The 19,249-nt window shown below is 37.3% G+C and overlaps 1 protein-coding gene across 1 annotated transcript in view; it reads right to left on the bottom strand.

The window, feature by feature from the left end:
* Positions 1 to 19,249, bottom strand: part of slc4a3 (solute carrier family 4 member 3) — a 68,445-nt gene that overhangs the window by 18,816 nt on the left and 30,380 nt on the right. The window contains exons 6-10 of the mRNA XM_072397908.1: positions 18,216 to 18,442; positions 6,751 to 6,896; positions 5,163 to 5,343; positions 4,730 to 4,865; positions 92 to 275 (exon numbers count right to left, since the gene is read on the bottom strand). Of these exons, the coding sequence (XP_072254009.1) occupies positions 92 to 275; positions 4,730 to 4,865; positions 5,163 to 5,343; positions 6,751 to 6,896; positions 18,216 to 18,442 (874 nt within the window). The remainder of the gene's footprint in view (positions 1 to 91; positions 276 to 4,729; positions 4,866 to 5,162; positions 5,344 to 6,750; positions 6,897 to 18,215; positions 18,443 to 19,249) is intronic.

Below are 19,249 nucleotides of genomic sequence, written 5' to 3'. Positions count from 1 at the left end.
TTCAGGTTTGTGTCATGAACTTCTCAAATCATAAACGAGACGGCTACAGAGCTATTCTACTTTTATAATAATAAAAAATTAGGAATCTTACAAAGAGGCTGACAAACACATCTTGTTTAGGGTCGTACACCGGCCCTTTGCTATCGTGATGCTCGTCAAGCTCTTCGGCCACCAGTGGCAGACTTGTGTCCTGGACATGGTTGTGATTGAAGCTGCCGTGAAGACTGGCGGATGATTGGTGGCGGTGAAAGCGATGCTTCAGATCACTTGGATGGCTATAAGTAGAAAGGCAAAACTAGCTCAAAGCAGCAGTAAGCAGAAAAGTACGGCCCATGCTGATGGGAATGACGTTTTCTATTACAGTTTATGAACCAAAGCAGCATGAGCACAATTCAAATTGTGATTGGTTTAATGGCAGATCAAGATTACGAGTTCAGATGTCTTTAGAAAACAAAACTTCAAAGTCATGGCAGTACTGCAGAAAAACGTTTTTTTTTCCTTTAATTTTTTTCCTTTAATTAGGTGCTAGTTCATTTAGTAGTAATTAGTATCTTCCTATCCAATACAATTCAATGAAGTGAAATTAAATTGAATTGAATTACATTTACTTATATGAGCCAACTCACAAAAGTCATCTTAGTGCGCCTGCAAGAGAAAGTAAACAAACCTGAAATCCCAGCTAATGCCAGTAGGACAAGTTGATAAAAGTCGCCTTTTAGAAGAAAATATCGCTATATTTTTCGTCATTCATAATCACAACATGAAGTGTATCCATGACCAAGTATAAAATTTCGATCTCAACTCAAAAATAAACATTAAATTCTCTGCGGCTCTACACCTTGACGCAAACATTAAAATTAATATTTAAGGCTAACAGAAAGTTAAAAGAAAAGCCTCAGCAGGACCACAGTTTTCCAAATGTGACATTTGCACAAGAACATCAATAGAACAGAGGCTATTCTGTGTAGAGTCATGTTCTGATCTTTAGTGCATGTGAGCACATTTCATTCCCTCATGAAGAGAGGTATTTAGTGTGTCCCACTAGCCAAGTTTTTCAGCAGTTTCATTACATCACTGTTAAGTCCACTGGTGACATCACCTCGCTCATGAGGTCCACATGGTCCTGTAAGACTGTGCTTCAAATTGGAAATGACAGGGCTCTGAGACAAAAGAACGAGGTGTCATGCTGAAGTGAATTGTGCTCAAGACGTCTCCAAAGGATCCTTAAATGGTTTGAGGAAGAGATGAGCTAAGTTTTAGAAGCAGCCTAATGTGTTTCTTTCCACGTCGTAAATCTGATCTCTCGGGCTGGTGATGATCCTAATGAGAGTGTTTTTTTCCCCTGTGGAAAAAGCCTTGTGACATGCTGGGAATTTATGTGGAAAGGCAAAACAAGATGGAATGAACACAGGACTGCCAGCTGAGAAGGATGTATGCTGGCCTGCTTCTTTTACATGCATCTGTTGTGTGGCTCCGTGAGCATGTTTGCAGAATCCATCGTCTGCATATCAGGTTTTAGTGAAAAGTAATATTTCGTGATTTGCTGTATTCCACTGGCCTATAACAAACAGCACCAGGCGAGGTTGCTTTTGTTGATTAAATGTGGGTCATATTTAGAGGGGGAATTTTTTGCTTTAAGCTAATATTGATCAAAATGTTTAGAATTCCACATATAATTTCTAAATCCATCTGCTGAGTAAGAATGTGTGATTTAATCTGCAGTCCGGAAACAACTAAAATAACATTTGGATTTATTTTGAGCAGGTGTGTGTTGTTCGTAATCCTTTGCTAACAAATTTCCTTCCTGTGAGTGCAACAGTTCTGCAAATGATGTCAGCTTGTAACATAGCTCCAGATTGTTATTTTTCTTTATTAGCAGTGTTGGTCATAGCTGAAAAGTATAGAAGCACCAGAACAGATTTTACTTGCATCAACTTTAATTCTACACTTTCATGATTCTATCCTAACAGTATAGTACTACATAAATAATTTTGTAGTAATAAACAGTTTACAAAAAATACTAAAATTCTAATTTATCTGAAATGAAATTGCCACAGAATGGAGTAACACTAATGTATGAGAAAAAAGCATGAAGTTAAACAGTGTTTTTTTTTTCTAATGTAGATGCCATGAATAAATCCCTTAACATAGATTTATTCCTTTAAAATAAAACAGCATCTTGGAATTCCCATGGGCTAAACTGCCAGTTTATTACCAAAACATTTATCAATAATCTTTTAAGAGGGAATGAACATTATTGATATCAGTTGCATGTTGAATGATTAATTGGTTCCACTTAGTTACAATCACCAATGAGCTCAACATTGTTGGGGTTTTTTCAGCAAAGCAATTATGACCCAAGAATGTGATGCAAAGCAGTTTTTCCTTTACCTTCCTACATTCCTTAGCAGTTGAATGTCGAATTTACTGTTGTTTCCTGTCTTTAAAATACAGCGTGCAGACGTGTAACAATTCAAGTTTTTCATGTTTAGAGTTTGTGACCAAACTAGAAAACTAGTTGTTTAACAAATGTTGCGCCACAAGAGCAGTAGCCTATATGAAATGCATGACAACCTTTAACTGAAAAACCTTATAAACTCTGCATCTCAGAAGGATTGGGGTTTTCCTGTTTTCAACCTGAGCTCAACAGCTGACTCCACAACTTATCCTCATCATTAATTTGGGATATCATGAAAGAGGAGACTTTAAATGATCTTTTAAAAAGTTTTTCTTTGAGCCTAATGGCTGAGTGAAATTACCACAACAGTAGTGTGATTATCGACCTGACAAAGGTAAATATCAATTGGTGCCCATTTTTTTGTAGTAATGACAGGCTGTTATGAAAGAAAAAACAACAGGAGGCATATTTCCAAGTTACATGGCATTATCTGATTTCACACTGCCCCAAAAAAGCAGTATAGAGCCCTGGGCTAACACATTTCCAATTCAAAAGCAATACAATAGTGGATTATCTACCTATCTCATCCAGTTCAGTTCATTCAGTTTAGCATGTTGTAAAGTTATTAGCATAATTGCATAACGTGCATAATTTCTAATCAGTATTAAGCAGAAATTGGAAGTGAGGGGAATCTTAATTCTGGAAGCAATTTAAACTTTTAACTGCATGTTGTGAGAGTCCAAATCCTGCGGCAATGCACTCAGTGTCAATTGCTGATCCAGCAGAAAAGTCAAAGGGTCACCAAAGTCGTTATATTTCATCTCTAATCGTCTTTCATTATAATGCAAATAATGGTGGTGCTAACAGAAAAGTCACAGGGCACTTTAGTCGCCAGGAACCTTAAATGTCATTCGATACACAGCATCATATATTCACTGGCGTTCTTACATGGACTGTCATTCCTCTGGTAATTCAGTGTGACAGTCACCTTTTAGTTAAGTTCTTATGTAAGTAAAAACAAGTTATAATTCACTAGGTGTCCATTGGCCATGTCAGGTCAGTTCAGCTAGAACATCAATGCAAATGCCAATCAATAAATGCAGAGTGTTTCAGTTTAGGTCACATTCTCTTACTGTATGTCTATTAGCACACAGGATTTCATTTAACTTCCATCAGATGTTTGGTAAAAACTTTTACTGAAACTTATAGTTAACAGAGAGCGCAGCAGCACAGATCGGAGTTTATTATGCCTCATTAAAATGGGAATATGACACTTTTGATGACCATTTGCTTCTCTTGTCCATTCACAGCCACTTCCGCTGAGTTGACATCACAGCCAATAATTTCCATCAACCCAGTTGACCTAGATTTCAGTAGCAGCTGATTTGGTTAGCTGCAAAGAACCTGCTCACGCAGAAACAACAAAGCACCATAGATTCAAAGGCTAAACTGACAATTTTGGCACAAAACACATTTCTTTCAGACTCCTTTAATCCCAAATTAAATCAAATTAATTAACATTTGCCTGGCTCTATGAAGCTGACTTTTTACTCGGTTTTTAAGATGGCCAGGTGTTATAGTTTATCGATATCTTGTGTAATTATCAGGCTTAAACACACACAATTTTATCTGAAATAAGAATTAATCAGTCAGTAAAATGTATTTAAAAAGCAACAATCATAACTAAGGCACAGATCAAAAGTTCAGGAAGGTTCACATGATGAAGGATAAAACTCAGTGCAGCTACAGCTCAGTATTGACACTTGAAACTCAAAAAGTCAAAAAGAAAAGGGAAGAGCCCCAGTTCATGAGCCAAGTCTTGTTACTTTTTGGAAATCCCCTACCTAAATAAATCTTTTGTTTACATGCTCCATTGAAACATCCATTAAAGTGATTTATGATGAGAAAGGCTTGGGTTTTAACCATTTAGGAAAAACGTGTAAATATATCTTCATGAACACAACAGTAAACAGATCAAAGGTCAATTAATTTAATGAATAAAGAAAGTACCAAGCCTGAGATCGTATTTTGAAATGATTGGTCAGTGTACTCAATTTGATTACTGAAGAATATTAACTTATATTTCTGTCCTTTCTCACTTGATAGAATGAGACAACAAGAACAAGAACAAGAACAATAAAATAACTGCTGGTAAAATGGAAAATCTTTGAACTGGAAAAACACCTGTTTCTAACAAATGAAAGGTGATGATTTTAATGACAAAATAACAAGGACCCATCCTGTATTACAACCCAACTGTTCTCTCTAAACAAAATGCAGCAGAAATAATTTCTGTTACAAGAAAATACAGGTGTTAGCATGCATACTGACCTGTGTTTTAGAAGGAGAGCACGCAGAACACTGGGTCTGTCCTCTGCTTTGATCTGATCAGAGATAATCATTGTCTCCACGACCAGATGGGCAATGCCAGGAAGAGTGTTCTGCTCAAGGTCCAAAAGTATGGCACCTAAAAAAGGAATGTAATATAAAACAAGCAAAGAAAATGCCTGCTAAGATTGGATAATCTTAAATGATTGTCCTATTATGTACTGAGAAGTCCAGTATTTGGTTCAGAGTTAATAACGAGAAATTTTTTTAACACTCAATTTATAACACTGTTGTCAAATGAGCAAACAAGTTGAACGTATGTTTGTTTCATGTTTATTCTTAGGAGTTTTTATTTCTCCTGCACAGGGAAACACCAAAAGCATTAGAGCGCTAAAGTAGCGATCTGCCTTGACGCATGGATGCACAAACGTTTTACCATGTGTGATGGTGCGGCGAAGCTCCAACAGGCTGCGGAACGAGAGTGATGCCACATGAGGTTTGCCCCAGCGCTCTGTCTCCTCCTCCACATCCTCCTCAAACTTGATCCAGCGAGCCCGTTCCTTCCAGCGCATTTCATGGTCTTTCTCCACTATCAGCTCATTCAACTCAACAAAAAGCTAAAGATGAAGCATGAAAGGAAATTAGCACCAAAGCACAGCTTTACATTTCATGCTGAGTATAAACATATCTATGAAGTTATCGATGGTGTATGTTCAATTTTTAGACTTCAAAGTGAAGCTTTATACATCCACCATAAGTACCTAAACTGGCTACTTTAACCTCTTTAGTTTTTATTTTCACGAAAAACATACTACAGGCAGAGAAAATCATCAGAGACAGCTTTTTACATGACAGAGTCAAAAGACATGGCCAACTAATGGAAAAACCGGAATATAAATTAACAAGTGGTTTGGAGGGACGAAACACTTAATCCTCAGATCAACACAAAATTACTAATTGTTGCTAACTAAAAATAAGTTTTAGTCAAATCTGCAATACACAATATTCCACATTAGCAGTTGATTAAAGGTTTCCATGCATAGTATGAGAGGTGATCAACAGATATCAAATAAACACCCAACAAGACAATTCTCTTTAGCTAAGATCTTTAGCTAGTAATTTGTAGTCTGCTAAATCTTGTTGTTTTTGGTTTTATAGTCCCAGTCTAGGTAATTCCAAATGCTCTTATTTAGACAAAAAAAAAAAATTAAAATTCTATCGTACAATAACTGCCTAGCAAATGATTGCTAAAAGACAAAGTTAGCAACTAGCTCGGAAGCATATTGAAGCAGTTTGACACTAAATTATATTTTGATAATACTGGCTCTGTGTTGTCATTCTTGCCCTTATTCAAAACTTGAGAGCTCTAACGTAAAACTTCCATGTCCTGCTGTTTTTAATAATGTTAGCAACATACTGTATGAATAATTTCCATCTGATATTAACATTTAGTTGACGAGGACTGCAAGAGTGAGGCAGTCTCAGAGGAAGGATCAGAGGCAGGCTCCTGCATACCTGTAGCTACCCATTTCATCAATGCAGGGAAAAGTCAAATGACGGACGTGAAAACAGATAAAATGTTGGTGCATACTTGAAATGAAAGCGTTATTGCAACCAAAGCCATTTGTATTATATTTAACTGGATGAAAATTGATAAGAGAACCAATATGAAATCAATAAGAAACCGAATCAATAAGCGAATATTGGAACCGGAATTGCTAAATTCTGAACAATTCCCATCTTTAACCCCTACTGGACACAAAAATCATAAGTAGTGCTTTAAAGGTAATTAGTGTTCTTTAAAAGATTTTTATTTTCTTATTTAACATTCATTGAACCAGGAAAAGTTTCATTGAGATTAAAAATCTCTTTTTATGTGTCCTGACCAAGACGGCAAGATAAAAATGTATAATCAGACATGTCAACCTCATTTTATAATTTCAACTTTCAAATTAATCACCTCCAGTATTTCAGGTATGTGTTTTGATTAATGGTCAAAACATAATCTTATCTCTTATGCAAACCTCGTGAGTTTTCTTATCAGCTGCTCTCTTCTTCTTCTTCAGGCTGCATAACGGCGCAGAGCTGTTGCTGGCTCGTGTCAACTGACACCTGGATGACTTCTTCACCAGGTGGCGTCGTACCCCGGGGTTGTCCTCAAATCTATGACCTGAATAGTCAAATGGTTAAAGGTCAACATTGCGAAGTCACGATGAACTTGAAAAAAGTTGGGACTCGGTATCTAAGAATCAAAAGCAATTCACAAATAATTGAAACCTTGTCATTAATTCAAATAGCACATAGACAAAAATCCAATGTTCAAACCAACAACTTTTACTTTTTTTGTTGTTGTTGTTTTTAGAATAATCTAAAAGCAATGATAGGAAGAGATCACCACGGTATGAAAGATTGTGTGTGAAAAATGTTCCACTAATTCATTAAATATGAGATAAGGTGAAGTGAACTTGTGTTTTTTTAAATTCCTCATGATGCCTCCTCCAGGTTACAGTTGAGAAAAGACCATCAACTAGTTATCAGCAAACAAATCAAAAGATATATGATATGGGGGAGACGTCTTAGAGCATATAATGAGCAACTTGCACATCTGCAAAGATACAATTAATGTTGAACAATTTTTTAGGGTTTTCAAAGAAAACGTGCCTTACACCTCTTTCAAAGAGGGCCTTGCACGTTTCAGCAGTTTAATACCAAACCACACTCTGCCTTTAATTTTTTTTTGTGTGTGACTGGTATTAAAGTTAATATTAGGGTACTTTTCCAAAACATTAACAAACATTACGGACATTCTTCTGAGAGTTTAAGACAGGGCATTTGTCAGTCCAAAAATAGATTATTAAAAATGCTAACAAGAAATATTGCAAATACTGGGTAGTAAGAAAGACAAAAGCATCTGTGGGGCAATATATTTAGAGCGTAGGCCTGCTTTGAGGTTATAATCATAATGAGGCAGATAGGTATAACATTGCAACGTTTATGCAAATAGGTTTGACCCATTTTCAATGGATTACATTTTTTTTACATGTCTGTCAACTTGTTTTTTTGGGAGATTTTATTTAAAATGATCAAGCTTTAACGAACAAGGGCAAAATAAATTAGATGGTAAAGTTGCAGAGTGTGGGGTTGGTCAAAGAATGGCACGTGATTATGCATGTGGATAAACTGCGGTAAGTGGAGTGTTTTTCACTGCATCATGCCTTCTACAGTTAAACATAGTCTTCAATTTAGTTTAGCATTTCAAGGCAAAAGTTCTACAGTAAGGCCAACTTTTTGTGTATATTTCTGATTTAGATTGATTGTTATCTCTTCTTCTTACATTTCTGGATGTATCTCTGCTTCACTATTCAAACGAGGGGGTAGAGCGAATAGGAGATAGCTTTCAAATTGTATCAAAGACTCAGTTTCTGACATACTAGTTGATCACCAGGGTGCAGACATCCTATACCACAATATGCTGCAACATCATCCTTCATGTCACACCATATAGCTATTTAGGATCTGCAACAGCTTGTGTTTCCTGAAGTTACTAATCAATATTGCTAAAGTAGAGTTACCTTTTAAAGACTTGGAACCAAAAGGTTTGATCCACATTGGACTGATTTTAGACCATAGATCCTAGAGGTTAAGCTAGCAAGGTAAGTTAAGTTTGATGAAACTGACCTCCAATGACAAAGATACCCCCCATCCACTCACACGCAAAAAAAGAAATACCTTTTCTGTGATAAAGCAGAACGTATTTCTACATTTATGTTTGCTTTACACAGTTTTACTCCTCCATATGGTGCCTTGTGTGTGAAAATAGTATCAATAAAATTATTTTTTACCATGCTCTGTAACTACTGATTAATTATCATCACAATCTGATAAGGCTCTTGTGGCATGAATTTGGGGATTTTTAATCTTTCACTATAGATCTGTAACTCAATTTATCCAACAGTAACTGCCATGCTTAAACTGGAGAGCACCCATGCCTCCTTGGGTTGCTTTGCTGTTGCATGAAAGTTTTACCTAAAATAAATACACTATATGCAGGATTTCAGGAGTTCAGTTGTCCAAGGTGTGGCAGTCAAACATAACCGCAATTTATGGATAATTTTTTATGTTTATCAGGACATTGTGATACAGACCTAAATTATTATTTAAACTTATTATAGTTTCTTTGACCCATATCTGTGAAAATGATGGCAGCAGCTAACGAGTGGCCTTGACTGTTACTTGAGAAAGATACAAATCCACAGACACATTTAAATTCAGATAAATGCAAAGAATATAAAAAGTGAATTCCTATCAGAAGTGACGAGGCAATATGCTTGTACAATTCATTATGTTGATTGTCTTAGTGAATGGCAGATGTTATGAAATGAACAAGACCATTAAAAAAAGGTCTCCCAAAATGTGTCTGTGACTGTGTTCAACAGGAACCTACGTCCATCGTAATTTTATGAAACTTAGTCTTAATGCAAAATTAAACTGGGTTCTGAGGAAAATCAGGTGGGGCCTGGCCTCGGGATGGTTCATATACTGAGACAACCATGTTTGACTTTTTTCATTTAATATAACAGACCTGTAGAATACCTGGAACTAAATATCACTGTAGAAAGAAGATAGCTGAATACAATATTTGCAAAATACAATGCAACCAATTTGTCACAAACTTGTTTTTTGTTTGTTTTTTTTAAACATGGGTAATATGTTCCGTCACTTTACATCTACTTTTAAATAGTTTTCTCCGTAATTTTAGTTAAGAACACAGGCACAGAGGATGTGTTTTTGTTCTCACGCAGAAACTGAGGTTGACCAATCTTACATTAATCACTGAGAATAAAATCCTTCTTTATAGGATTGAGACAATAAAATTCTTTGTCTCAGAATATTCCTACTTAAGGATTTGATTAGTTTGTAGTATGCAAGGACCAAAGCACTGTAAATTTGGTTTATTTTTACCTCTTTTACAAAACTCTAGACAATTCTCTTCCACAAACTATTTCATGATAGATTCTTCTAAAGATGAGCTGTTTATATACAGGGAGCTACAATCCAAACAGCCTATCTTTAAAATTCAGGATCTACTGTGACTGATTGACATTTTTCATTGGGCACAACTGGTGCCCCCAATAAAAGGGGCATGCATGTCTATACGATACTTCATACATCCTAATGATAAAAATGTATTTTTGCTCAGGCACAAGGCAATACTTTGTCAATTGTTGAGTTACCTTTTGAGTATTTCCAAACTCAAAGAGTGTTGTGAGCTGTTCTTCATTGTGGAAATCTTTACTGAAATGAGTTTGTGTAACTTCAGTGAAAGTGAGATGAATAAGCTTCAACAGGCCATCAACAAAACTATATGCTGCAAGCTGAGGCTGAACTTTGGCTAAATGGAGCTTGGCACTAAAATTGTGAACACACTAACTTAGACATAGTGGCGATGCTTACGTGCTGTTATTTACCATTACTTGGTAATCACAGTTTTGTACCAGTTCAATTAGTAGTAGTTGATACATTTAATAGTTTCATTTCATAATTGATCATTTCATAATTATATTCTTTAGCTCTAAACAGTATGTGTTTGAGTGTACTTCGGGTTCAGGTGAGTAATTTGTGAGACTGCAGTATTGACAGCCAAACTACAGGGGACACTAAGCAGCTGCTAACACCGCAAAGTTAATTAAAACAAAAATATATTTTTTTTCATAATTCAGTTTACTTATATTGAATGTGAAGGAACAGCTCAATAGAAACAATGGTATTCAATATTTGGATGTTGAATACATCATATCTAGAATCTCCTTGCCGCGTTGGTCATCAGTAGCATGTGGCTCTGGACACCTCTCTCCTGAGGTGTGCTTTTCCTTCTTTTCCCATTCACCACAGAAAGCTGTTGCTAGATGGGCTTCCATCAGTTTAACTGCACTTTGAGGCTTCCCTATCCAATGGACACAACACTCCTGGTGGCCTTCTCCAAAGTCATAATGAACTTGACAATATTGTGTTCATTGAGGCTGAGGGCAGGGCTCCCATCCCATAACTCAATGTCTTGGCCCAAACTGCCCTTCAGAACTATAAACTCAGCTCAGTGCAACAGTGTTGCACTGGCTGTCTCTTCCCCCATGCCAGAGAGTTTGAATACCAAGCTCTCTGTCTCTCTGTTCATGTCCATCTAAAACACCATCCTAAAAAGGACATTTGATTAATTTAGAGCAGTGTTTTGTTAGGTTGAGGTGGATATGTTTGGTTCTTAAAAACTTCAACATTCATCCACATTTCTGTCACATGGCAGGCTAACCACTTCTTTTACTTTTCCATATTAGTCACTGGGGGACTAATATTTCATGTGTCCAAATAGAATTAAGGAAGCAGAGCCACACATTGTTTGTCAATGAAATATCTTTCCGCTCTAGCTGTATCTGAGCCCAAAGCCAAATGGATGACACTAGATCAATACAAAAGTAGGAAATAGCATCAGTGAAGCCCCATGTCAATTCACTCAATACCGTGGACAGTTTTGTTATGTGTGTGGCCATGAATGAGCTGTACATGTATGAAGCTGACAGGAGTTATTGTTAATGCTGTCAAACATGCATAAATTAAATCTCCTCACTGAACAAACAGAAAGGAAATTCTACCCAGCAAGAAAATAATGTCCCCCCATTAAAACAAATAAAAAACGCGAAACACAACTTACGAATGGGTTCGAGTGGTGACCCCAGCTGGGTATGAATTGACTCAAGCAAGTCAAATTCATCAAAATCCAGAACGAACTCTTCAAAGTCCTCAAACCCATCCACATTTGAGATTGAGCTGCGGGGCTCATATTGGTGCTGCATTGGGGTGCCGAGGCCTTTCTGGACACTGCAGCGATCTGCTCCATGGTTGCCAGCTGACTTCCTATCTGAAGTCCCATGTCCTTGGTTCTCCTGTTCCTCAATGTCTGTCATCTCAACAGCCGGTTCCTCCTCTTATCCACCTCTCTCCAAATGGACACACTGCTCATCCAGGGCCTCCAACTCTCGGAGGCCGTTGCTCTCCTTTGGATCACTGTCCTGAACAGTCTTTGCTCACTATCCTCTTCCTTTTGATTTTGCAGAAGCAGGTAATGATCTAATGCAACTCATGAGTTGCAAATAGGCAATGTAGGGATGCTAACTACTGAGAAAGTGTTACATCAAGATTAAGAAAACATAAATTGTGGAAATTCTGAAATAATTTGTTCAGGAAAATATCCACCCTCAAGTCCAAAATTATGAACAACAGAAAAAAAAAATCCTCAATTTATAAAACCTTCTTTGCACTTCATCCAAATAAAATACAAAATGGGAGTTAAATCCTCAGGCAGAATCCCAGCTGCTGGGCTGAGAAATATATAAATGATTACATTTGTCTTAGCTGCAACTTTAAAAGGAATTATTGACAAGGGATGATGTACGATCATGGGACATGTTTGTCTGCTGAATGTTTGCTCCGCCCTGTTTTAATGATGCCCACAATCCATTGATCTTTGCAGCTGTTGGGAAAGTCAGATAGAGTGGACAGGAACAGGAAAGTAAATGCTCTTTATATCTATTTTGCATACACATTTCCAACCGTGTGATGTGTTGGAGGCACAGATTGAACTCTAAAGCTTGGTGTCTACACTGAAAACACACATATACACATGACAAGGATGCAGGCAAAAACAGAAACTAAATAAATACAATCATCTAAAATAACATCCAACTGATGAAGAAAACAGAAGAAGGCCTATCTGTTCTAGCTGTCTGCTCAGAAGAAATATCCTGGAGCTAATTACCAGTTAATTCAGCACCAAAACTACCCATGTGTCTCCATGGACACCATGCATCCCCTAAGGTGTTGTGGTCAGTGTCAACAAAAGGTGCACCAGTGTGAGCTAAATAGGACTATGTGTAGGAACATGTGTGCATGTATGCTTTAATTTTGTGTGTCTCACTGTTGCATTTTTCTACATGCCTATGAAAAAAGTATTTTCTATTCTATTCTATTCTATTCTATTCTATTCTATGAGTGAATATTTTGGACTTATTCATATGGGACAGCTGTCACAGGTTGGTCTATCTTCATCATGATTTCCAGACTCTGCTCTGCAGAGTAGATCCAGTCTGCTGTTCTATTTTCTTTTTCTTCTGTGGGAGTCAAATTAGTAGAGTTTACACACTAGTATTAATCAGTTAATGGAGCTACAGATAGTAAGTGTATTTGAATAGGCAATATAGGATGACTGTGATAATAACCTCACTTGGATTTGATCTGTTAATAAAGACCACAAGAAAAGTTCCTTTTATTCCTGCTATGTCAGAGTGAACAAATACAACAAGCCATCCATCCGTTTCCTATACCCGCTTAATCCAACTCAGGGTCGTGGGGGGGCTGGAGCCTATCCTAGCTCTCATTGGGCGAGAGGCAGGGTGTGCCCTGGACAGGTCGCCAGAACATCACAGAACAACAAGCCAACAGCTGAAAATGATTAATACACTGCCAGTTTCTACAGGAGAGTCCTGACTGTGTTGGCCTTGTTAAAAGTCAGATTACACGCTCTGCTTTTCAAACATCACTAAAGCACGGAGTGTCGTTTCTTACTCATAGAAACAACACTTGATTGAGATATCTTAGCACTGAATCACCACTATGGAAGCTAAGCTGAACTGTACAATCTAACAAAGTGATGGACATTACTTTGTATAAACAGATAGGATTTTAGAAGAGTACATTTATTATGTTCATTGTGAGTGTTCAAAGTACAAATGACCAGAATTGAGCAGGAAAAAAAATCTGATTTCTGTCAATGTGAAGCATCACGGGCTACAAATCCAATGCCCCGTTTTCTATTACCAGATGGGTCCTAAACAGTCAATGATTACTCTGCTCTGGTAAAGCAGGAAAGGCCAGAGGCAGGGTCGCTTTTGAAGGGGAATCGACTGCAACCTCTGTTAATTAAGGCCCCCTGATGCTGGAAGAGAAAGCTATCTGTGGCCACAAAATCATTTGATTTCCAATCTGATTCTCATCTTCTCTGCATTTCTTTTTAAATGCTTTATTCTTTCTGTTTAGGCTATCCTAAACTTTAGAGTATGATTGACTTCTACTGTAGATGAGATAATACAATACTTATACCTGGCAGTTATCTAGCATGACAAGGTCTGTTAGCACTAGTACTGTAAGTGAGGATTTATCTTTGAAGAGGAAAAAAAAGATGAGGACCTGAGCTAAGTGTTATTGCAATTTCTATTTTTTTGCACTCAACTGCAGTGAACCTTAGACTGAAGTTAGTAGTTATCAATGTTAAGATGAATAGCAGTTGGAATGTCACAACATTATCTAACAACTCAGTTTGTAAATAAAATTAAACAAGCTTTTTATACTGTAGGTGCAACATGCATGTGATGGACCAAAAAATAATATATCAACGAATTTTGAGTTGATGCTGCATTTGTTTCTGGCCTGTAACTTTGGTGCTATTTTGTTGGAAGCTTGCCCTAAACAGTGGAAGTGAGGGCCACAAGTTGTGTGGGTTGGTTTCGTGAGGCAGAATGTGTGGGAGGTTCACAGTGTAGCCTGATCATCACTGGCAGAAATATTTGTCAGGGATCACCGAGAGTGCAGCAAAGAAGCAAAGGATTGATTTTGTGTCCATTTTAATCAAAAGTGACTAACAAAAAAAAAAAAGCACGGAATGACAGCCATGTTTTTTTGTTTTTAATCTTATAGTTGCTAATCACTTATTTATTCTATGTCAGATGAAGGACTTGAATACAAAAGAATGAAAAAATATTGGAAATATTGGAAAATTGTACTGATTTCTTGGGTTTCAGATGATAGTCATGACAGAAAGTCTAGCAGCAGTTTTTACATTGGGTGCTGAACCTTTCTAACAAAATTAAAATTAATTTAAGCCTTCCAATCAAAACACAGGTGAAGACATCAAGTGACCAGAACTTGAGTGGGAAATTGAGTGTTTCAAACTATAGCCACCCAATGACACCAAAACTCAGATTATATTTCTTATTCTTTATTTACAGACCATTTTCAGCTGTAATAAAGATGATAAATGATTAAAGGAGAAGTTAAAACAAAATGATCTGCTGATAACTTGCATGTTGATTTTAAATTATGGCAACTGACCAGTAGAACGAGCAAGTCAAGATCATGTACCCTAACCCTACGTCGCATGTAGCATCGCTTTTATTTTTGTATGTAAAAAAGCCCCACATGACTACTCTTACGCTCAGCCATTCTTATCCCATCAAACTTTGTCCGTCTTGATACAGCCATTATTCCCCTCATAGGCAGAAAGAGATGTAAGTTAGTTCATGCCAACCAGCGGAGAGTAGGTGCTGTAAATGACAAAATAACTATGTATGGGTTGAAAAAGTACCTGTCAACACAAAATTAGAGCATACTTGTGAAAGTTTCGATACTTTTAATAAAGTATCGATCCTAAAATGGACATTGTTTGGGAGCACTAATGCAGAGTCTGAATATGGAACTGTGCATGCTCATGATCAGCGTGCAGAAGTAGCTAAAGTAAAACGTAAAAACTCATATCAGTTGTTATCAAGTAGGCCAGATAGAGAACTGATAGAGCACAGTAGGTAGATGATATACACTGCATAAAGATACAATGAGTAAAACCAGCACACATACAATACAAAAGGTTTCACGATTAAATTAGATGATCACCAACTCTGGCATTCTTGTCAATGACCCCTAACACCATGACCTTTAAAGTACCTGGATAATCATGTAATCACAACTGTAATGCTAACGCATAATCCACATTCCTTGTCTTAAATGGATTTTGTGGTCAGCATCGCTGTCTTTGAGCCATCTCTTCATATGTCCTGGCATCCACAAGGGCACTCCAGTCTGTAAATTACACCTGTGGTTTTTCTAAGCTTTTTGTAGCCAGGTTGTTTTCTTTTTGTTTTTTGTTTTTTTTAACACGGGGAAGGTACCACCTTGTCTTTCAGAGTTTGTGCACACCATAGTGAGAACAAGGCTGGTGATTACGTAGCGTTCATTTAATTGGCTCTGCATGAACAAGACCAATTTGGAATTGTAACAATTTGATTTGACTGGATTATAAAGAATTGGATTCTAATTGGCTTCAATTGAGCTGTATCTTTGAAGTGCCAACATCTTTGTGATTTGTGATATAAATAAAACTGAATTGAATTGAATTGAACTGAGGTGATGAATCTTAAAGTTTTGCTTGATAGTGGTTCTTATCTGTGATTATCTGTGATAAGAACCACGGATAAGAACCAATTATCTGTACTTTGTCACAAAATAAAACCTTAACGGTGTTGTTCTCTTTTGATCTATTTGGTAGTTTCTCAGTCCACCTGCAAAGTGCCCAAGCAATCACGTGAATATGGAAGAAATAATGACACCAGAAAAAACTGACGCATTGATGACCTGAAAGACTATATAACAGCTTTAACAAAGCATTGATTTTATGTCATGTTACTCTGAAGACCTATTACAACAAGTTGCATTTTTTTTTACAGGTGTTACTAATAAACTACTTTAGATTTAGCATTTATTACTAATTTTATGGCAGGGTCACTGCAAGAACCTCAAATATAATTCCTCAAAACTGTAATCCACTGTCAGTGCACAAACTGTATATTAAACTGCAAGTAACCATGGAAACAATACTTTACGTTTTATGCTTTGCTAGACTGAAGCTGGAGAAAAGAAAAATTGTGCTGCCGTGTATGTTAACATAAACAAAAAGGCTGTTAAAGGCTGAACAGTTCTTACGCTGATGCCTAACAAATGTGAGGCTAAATCTTACAGAGTTTTTGGAGGTTTGTTTGTGTTTAAAAAAATTTGCTTTCTGTAAGGGCCGAGAACAACATAGATGGATGCCTCCATAGAATAAATACAACTGCAAATTTAGCTAACTTTCTTCAAGACACCTGCACTGTGTCCTGTTTCTTTAAGCTTTCCAGGATTTGTTGTACCAATTGACAGCTGGTTTATGAGTTTGAAGGTTCACATAAATTAAAACTGAACTAGTTTATATTCATGAAATTCTGAACTAAGTTCAGTGTTAGTTCACATTCAAAATTTTCTATGAGCTTCTTTGTATTATCCTTCTCACCTTCATAGTATTGTGGAGTGTATTGGAATGTGGGCCCCACAGCCGTGTGAGCAGGCACATGCACATCTCTGCATTTATCTAATTCATTTAGTATATAACCTACCTGATTTGACCATTTCCACCCATCAATGAAAGCATATTAGCCTGCCTAGAGACAAGCTCTTCAATCTAACAATTAATATCCCACTGACAGTGGCACTGGATAGTGTAGTGGTAAGAGTGGCACCTTTCATGTGCATGAAAGGTACTACTACCTCCACTAGGGGTCCTTAGGCAATGCCCCCTTACCCTGTCTGCCTACCTGTAAGCTTTGGATAAAAGCGTCTGCTAAACACATAAACATAAGGTAACTTCAGCAGCATGTGAAAGAAAAGCAACTTCAAAAACAACCAGCAACAACATGTTATATGCCTGAAAGAAACTAAGAAAACAGTGCAGCAGTGATGAAATCTGGTGTAATATGATATCCTTTATATGTCTTGGACTCAAAAGCAACTCAAATAAATGCCTTCCTAGTTACACTGGGGGAAAAAACACACACACACTCACCCACATAGAAATTACACATAGTTCCCAATGTTGTCTTGCATGGCCATTTGAAAAAAAAAAACATTAATTGCACAATCCCCACAGCCCCACCTCAAATAAAATCATACATAGTAGTATTTCAGGTGAGGACAGAGTTCACACACAGTTCTCTGTACAAGGCCAAAAAAGGAGTTCAGCTTAATCACTTAGGTGATTTGCTCTTTCCTTCTGCTGTGCTAAGTTTTATTTTTTTATATCCTTCTGATTTAGATGACAGGCATGACTCATTTTTCACTAAGGTGCTGTCTTCTGAAACCTTCACACCACCTTTTTTCAGTTTATTTTGTGCTATCTGTTGGGGACTCATCAGTTACACAAGTCTGTGTATTTATGCTAGTGATTGGCGCAGCTATCATTGCAAGGTCTGTGGCTTCCACCCAGGGGGCACGGGCAGGGACAGTTCAGCATGACACTGTCAACACTATCTAAGTTTAATACTATGAGAGTGAGTTGTGCTCACTTCATGTTCAAAAACTGTCCAGTTTTTTTAACGTTCAGTTCAATATTATAATAAAATACCAGTAATTTTCACGTGCTCGTGCACAACACTGCATTCACATGCAGCTTGTTTTTTGCTGACTCACAGAAAAGGTTCAAAATATATACTTTTACTCACCTGCAACCAAAGTTACAAATTTTCATCTATAAACTAATTGTTAAGTTGCAGTTTTGTGTTACTTTTACACTCTTGATTATCGGGCTGACATATAGCTTTCTTGCAAATTTGCTCTCAAAACAACAAGCACTTAAAAACATTACTTTTCATGTCATCTAGATCAGCGCTGGCCAGCATCTGGGCCTCAGCCTCATCAGTGGGAACCTGCTGGTAGATGGCAGTCTCCAGAGTAGTCATGCTGCCGATGCAGATTCGCTCCCGTAGGTCATAGTTGCTTCTCTGGGCTGTCGGTGGACGATGGTGGACAGGCTTCTTCTGGAACCAGCCGCGAGTTGTGGTTAAACTTAAGGGATCTGAACCTGAAAAAGAACTGACAAAGAACAAATACACAGTAGAGAAGAGAAAAACAGAAGATCTTCCTCCTTAAAGTCACTGCTTTCAATTGATCTTCCCAAGGTTCCATGACACTGAGTTAGGAAAATACTCCAGATTTGTTATATACTGTCTGTTATCATCTCCGGGTTGCATTGACATCACATAAACAGCAGAGGGCTTTACAGCACAGCAATCATCCTGAATCTCCTCACCAAACCTCTGAGTCATCCCAGCCTGTGCCTGCTCAAACACAGAAATACAATTGTACATGGCAGAGGCATGATGGCTATGTCTGCACTTTTATTCAGGCATTATCAGAGACATAAACCTGAATCACCATGGAGCCCCTGACCTCCTGGCAGCAAACTCAATGCATAATTCAAATCATTACAGAATAATTTATAATCTGATGAATTTGGATGCCAGTCACCCAGATGGGCTTTTTAATATGTAAGATTTGGCTGGAGCCTTTAGTGGATAATAAGTGCCCAGAGAACTACTTTTATATGTGATTTGTTTGATGTTTACATTACCTATGAATAACTATGGCTTCTGACGACAAATTCACATATCTAAAAATATAGTCTGTGTAAGCAGAAAAATCCTCTCGTAAATTTTGATCTGTATTTCATATCCTTTGCTAAGAGTTTCATAATTGGAAGACAAAATCGACCTCTTAAGATTATCTGTTTAGTAGTATGTGTGGATTCCTTTCTTATGCATATCGTGCCCGACACAATTCTAATTTCTGGCAGGTAGCTACAACATTTGAGCAATATTTTGTTTTGGGAAAATGTAATCA

This window comes from Leuresthes tenuis, unplaced genomic scaffold (assembly GCF_036924035.1).
Source record: "Leuresthes tenuis unplaced genomic scaffold, fLeuTen1.0.hap1 SCAF_12, whole genome shotgun sequence".
NCBI lineage: Eukaryota > Metazoa > Chordata > Actinopteri > Atheriniformes > Atherinopsidae > Leuresthes > Leuresthes tenuis.
The sequence above is the reverse complement of the archived record's forward strand: the minus strand, read 5'-3'. Positions and strand labels throughout refer to the sequence as shown.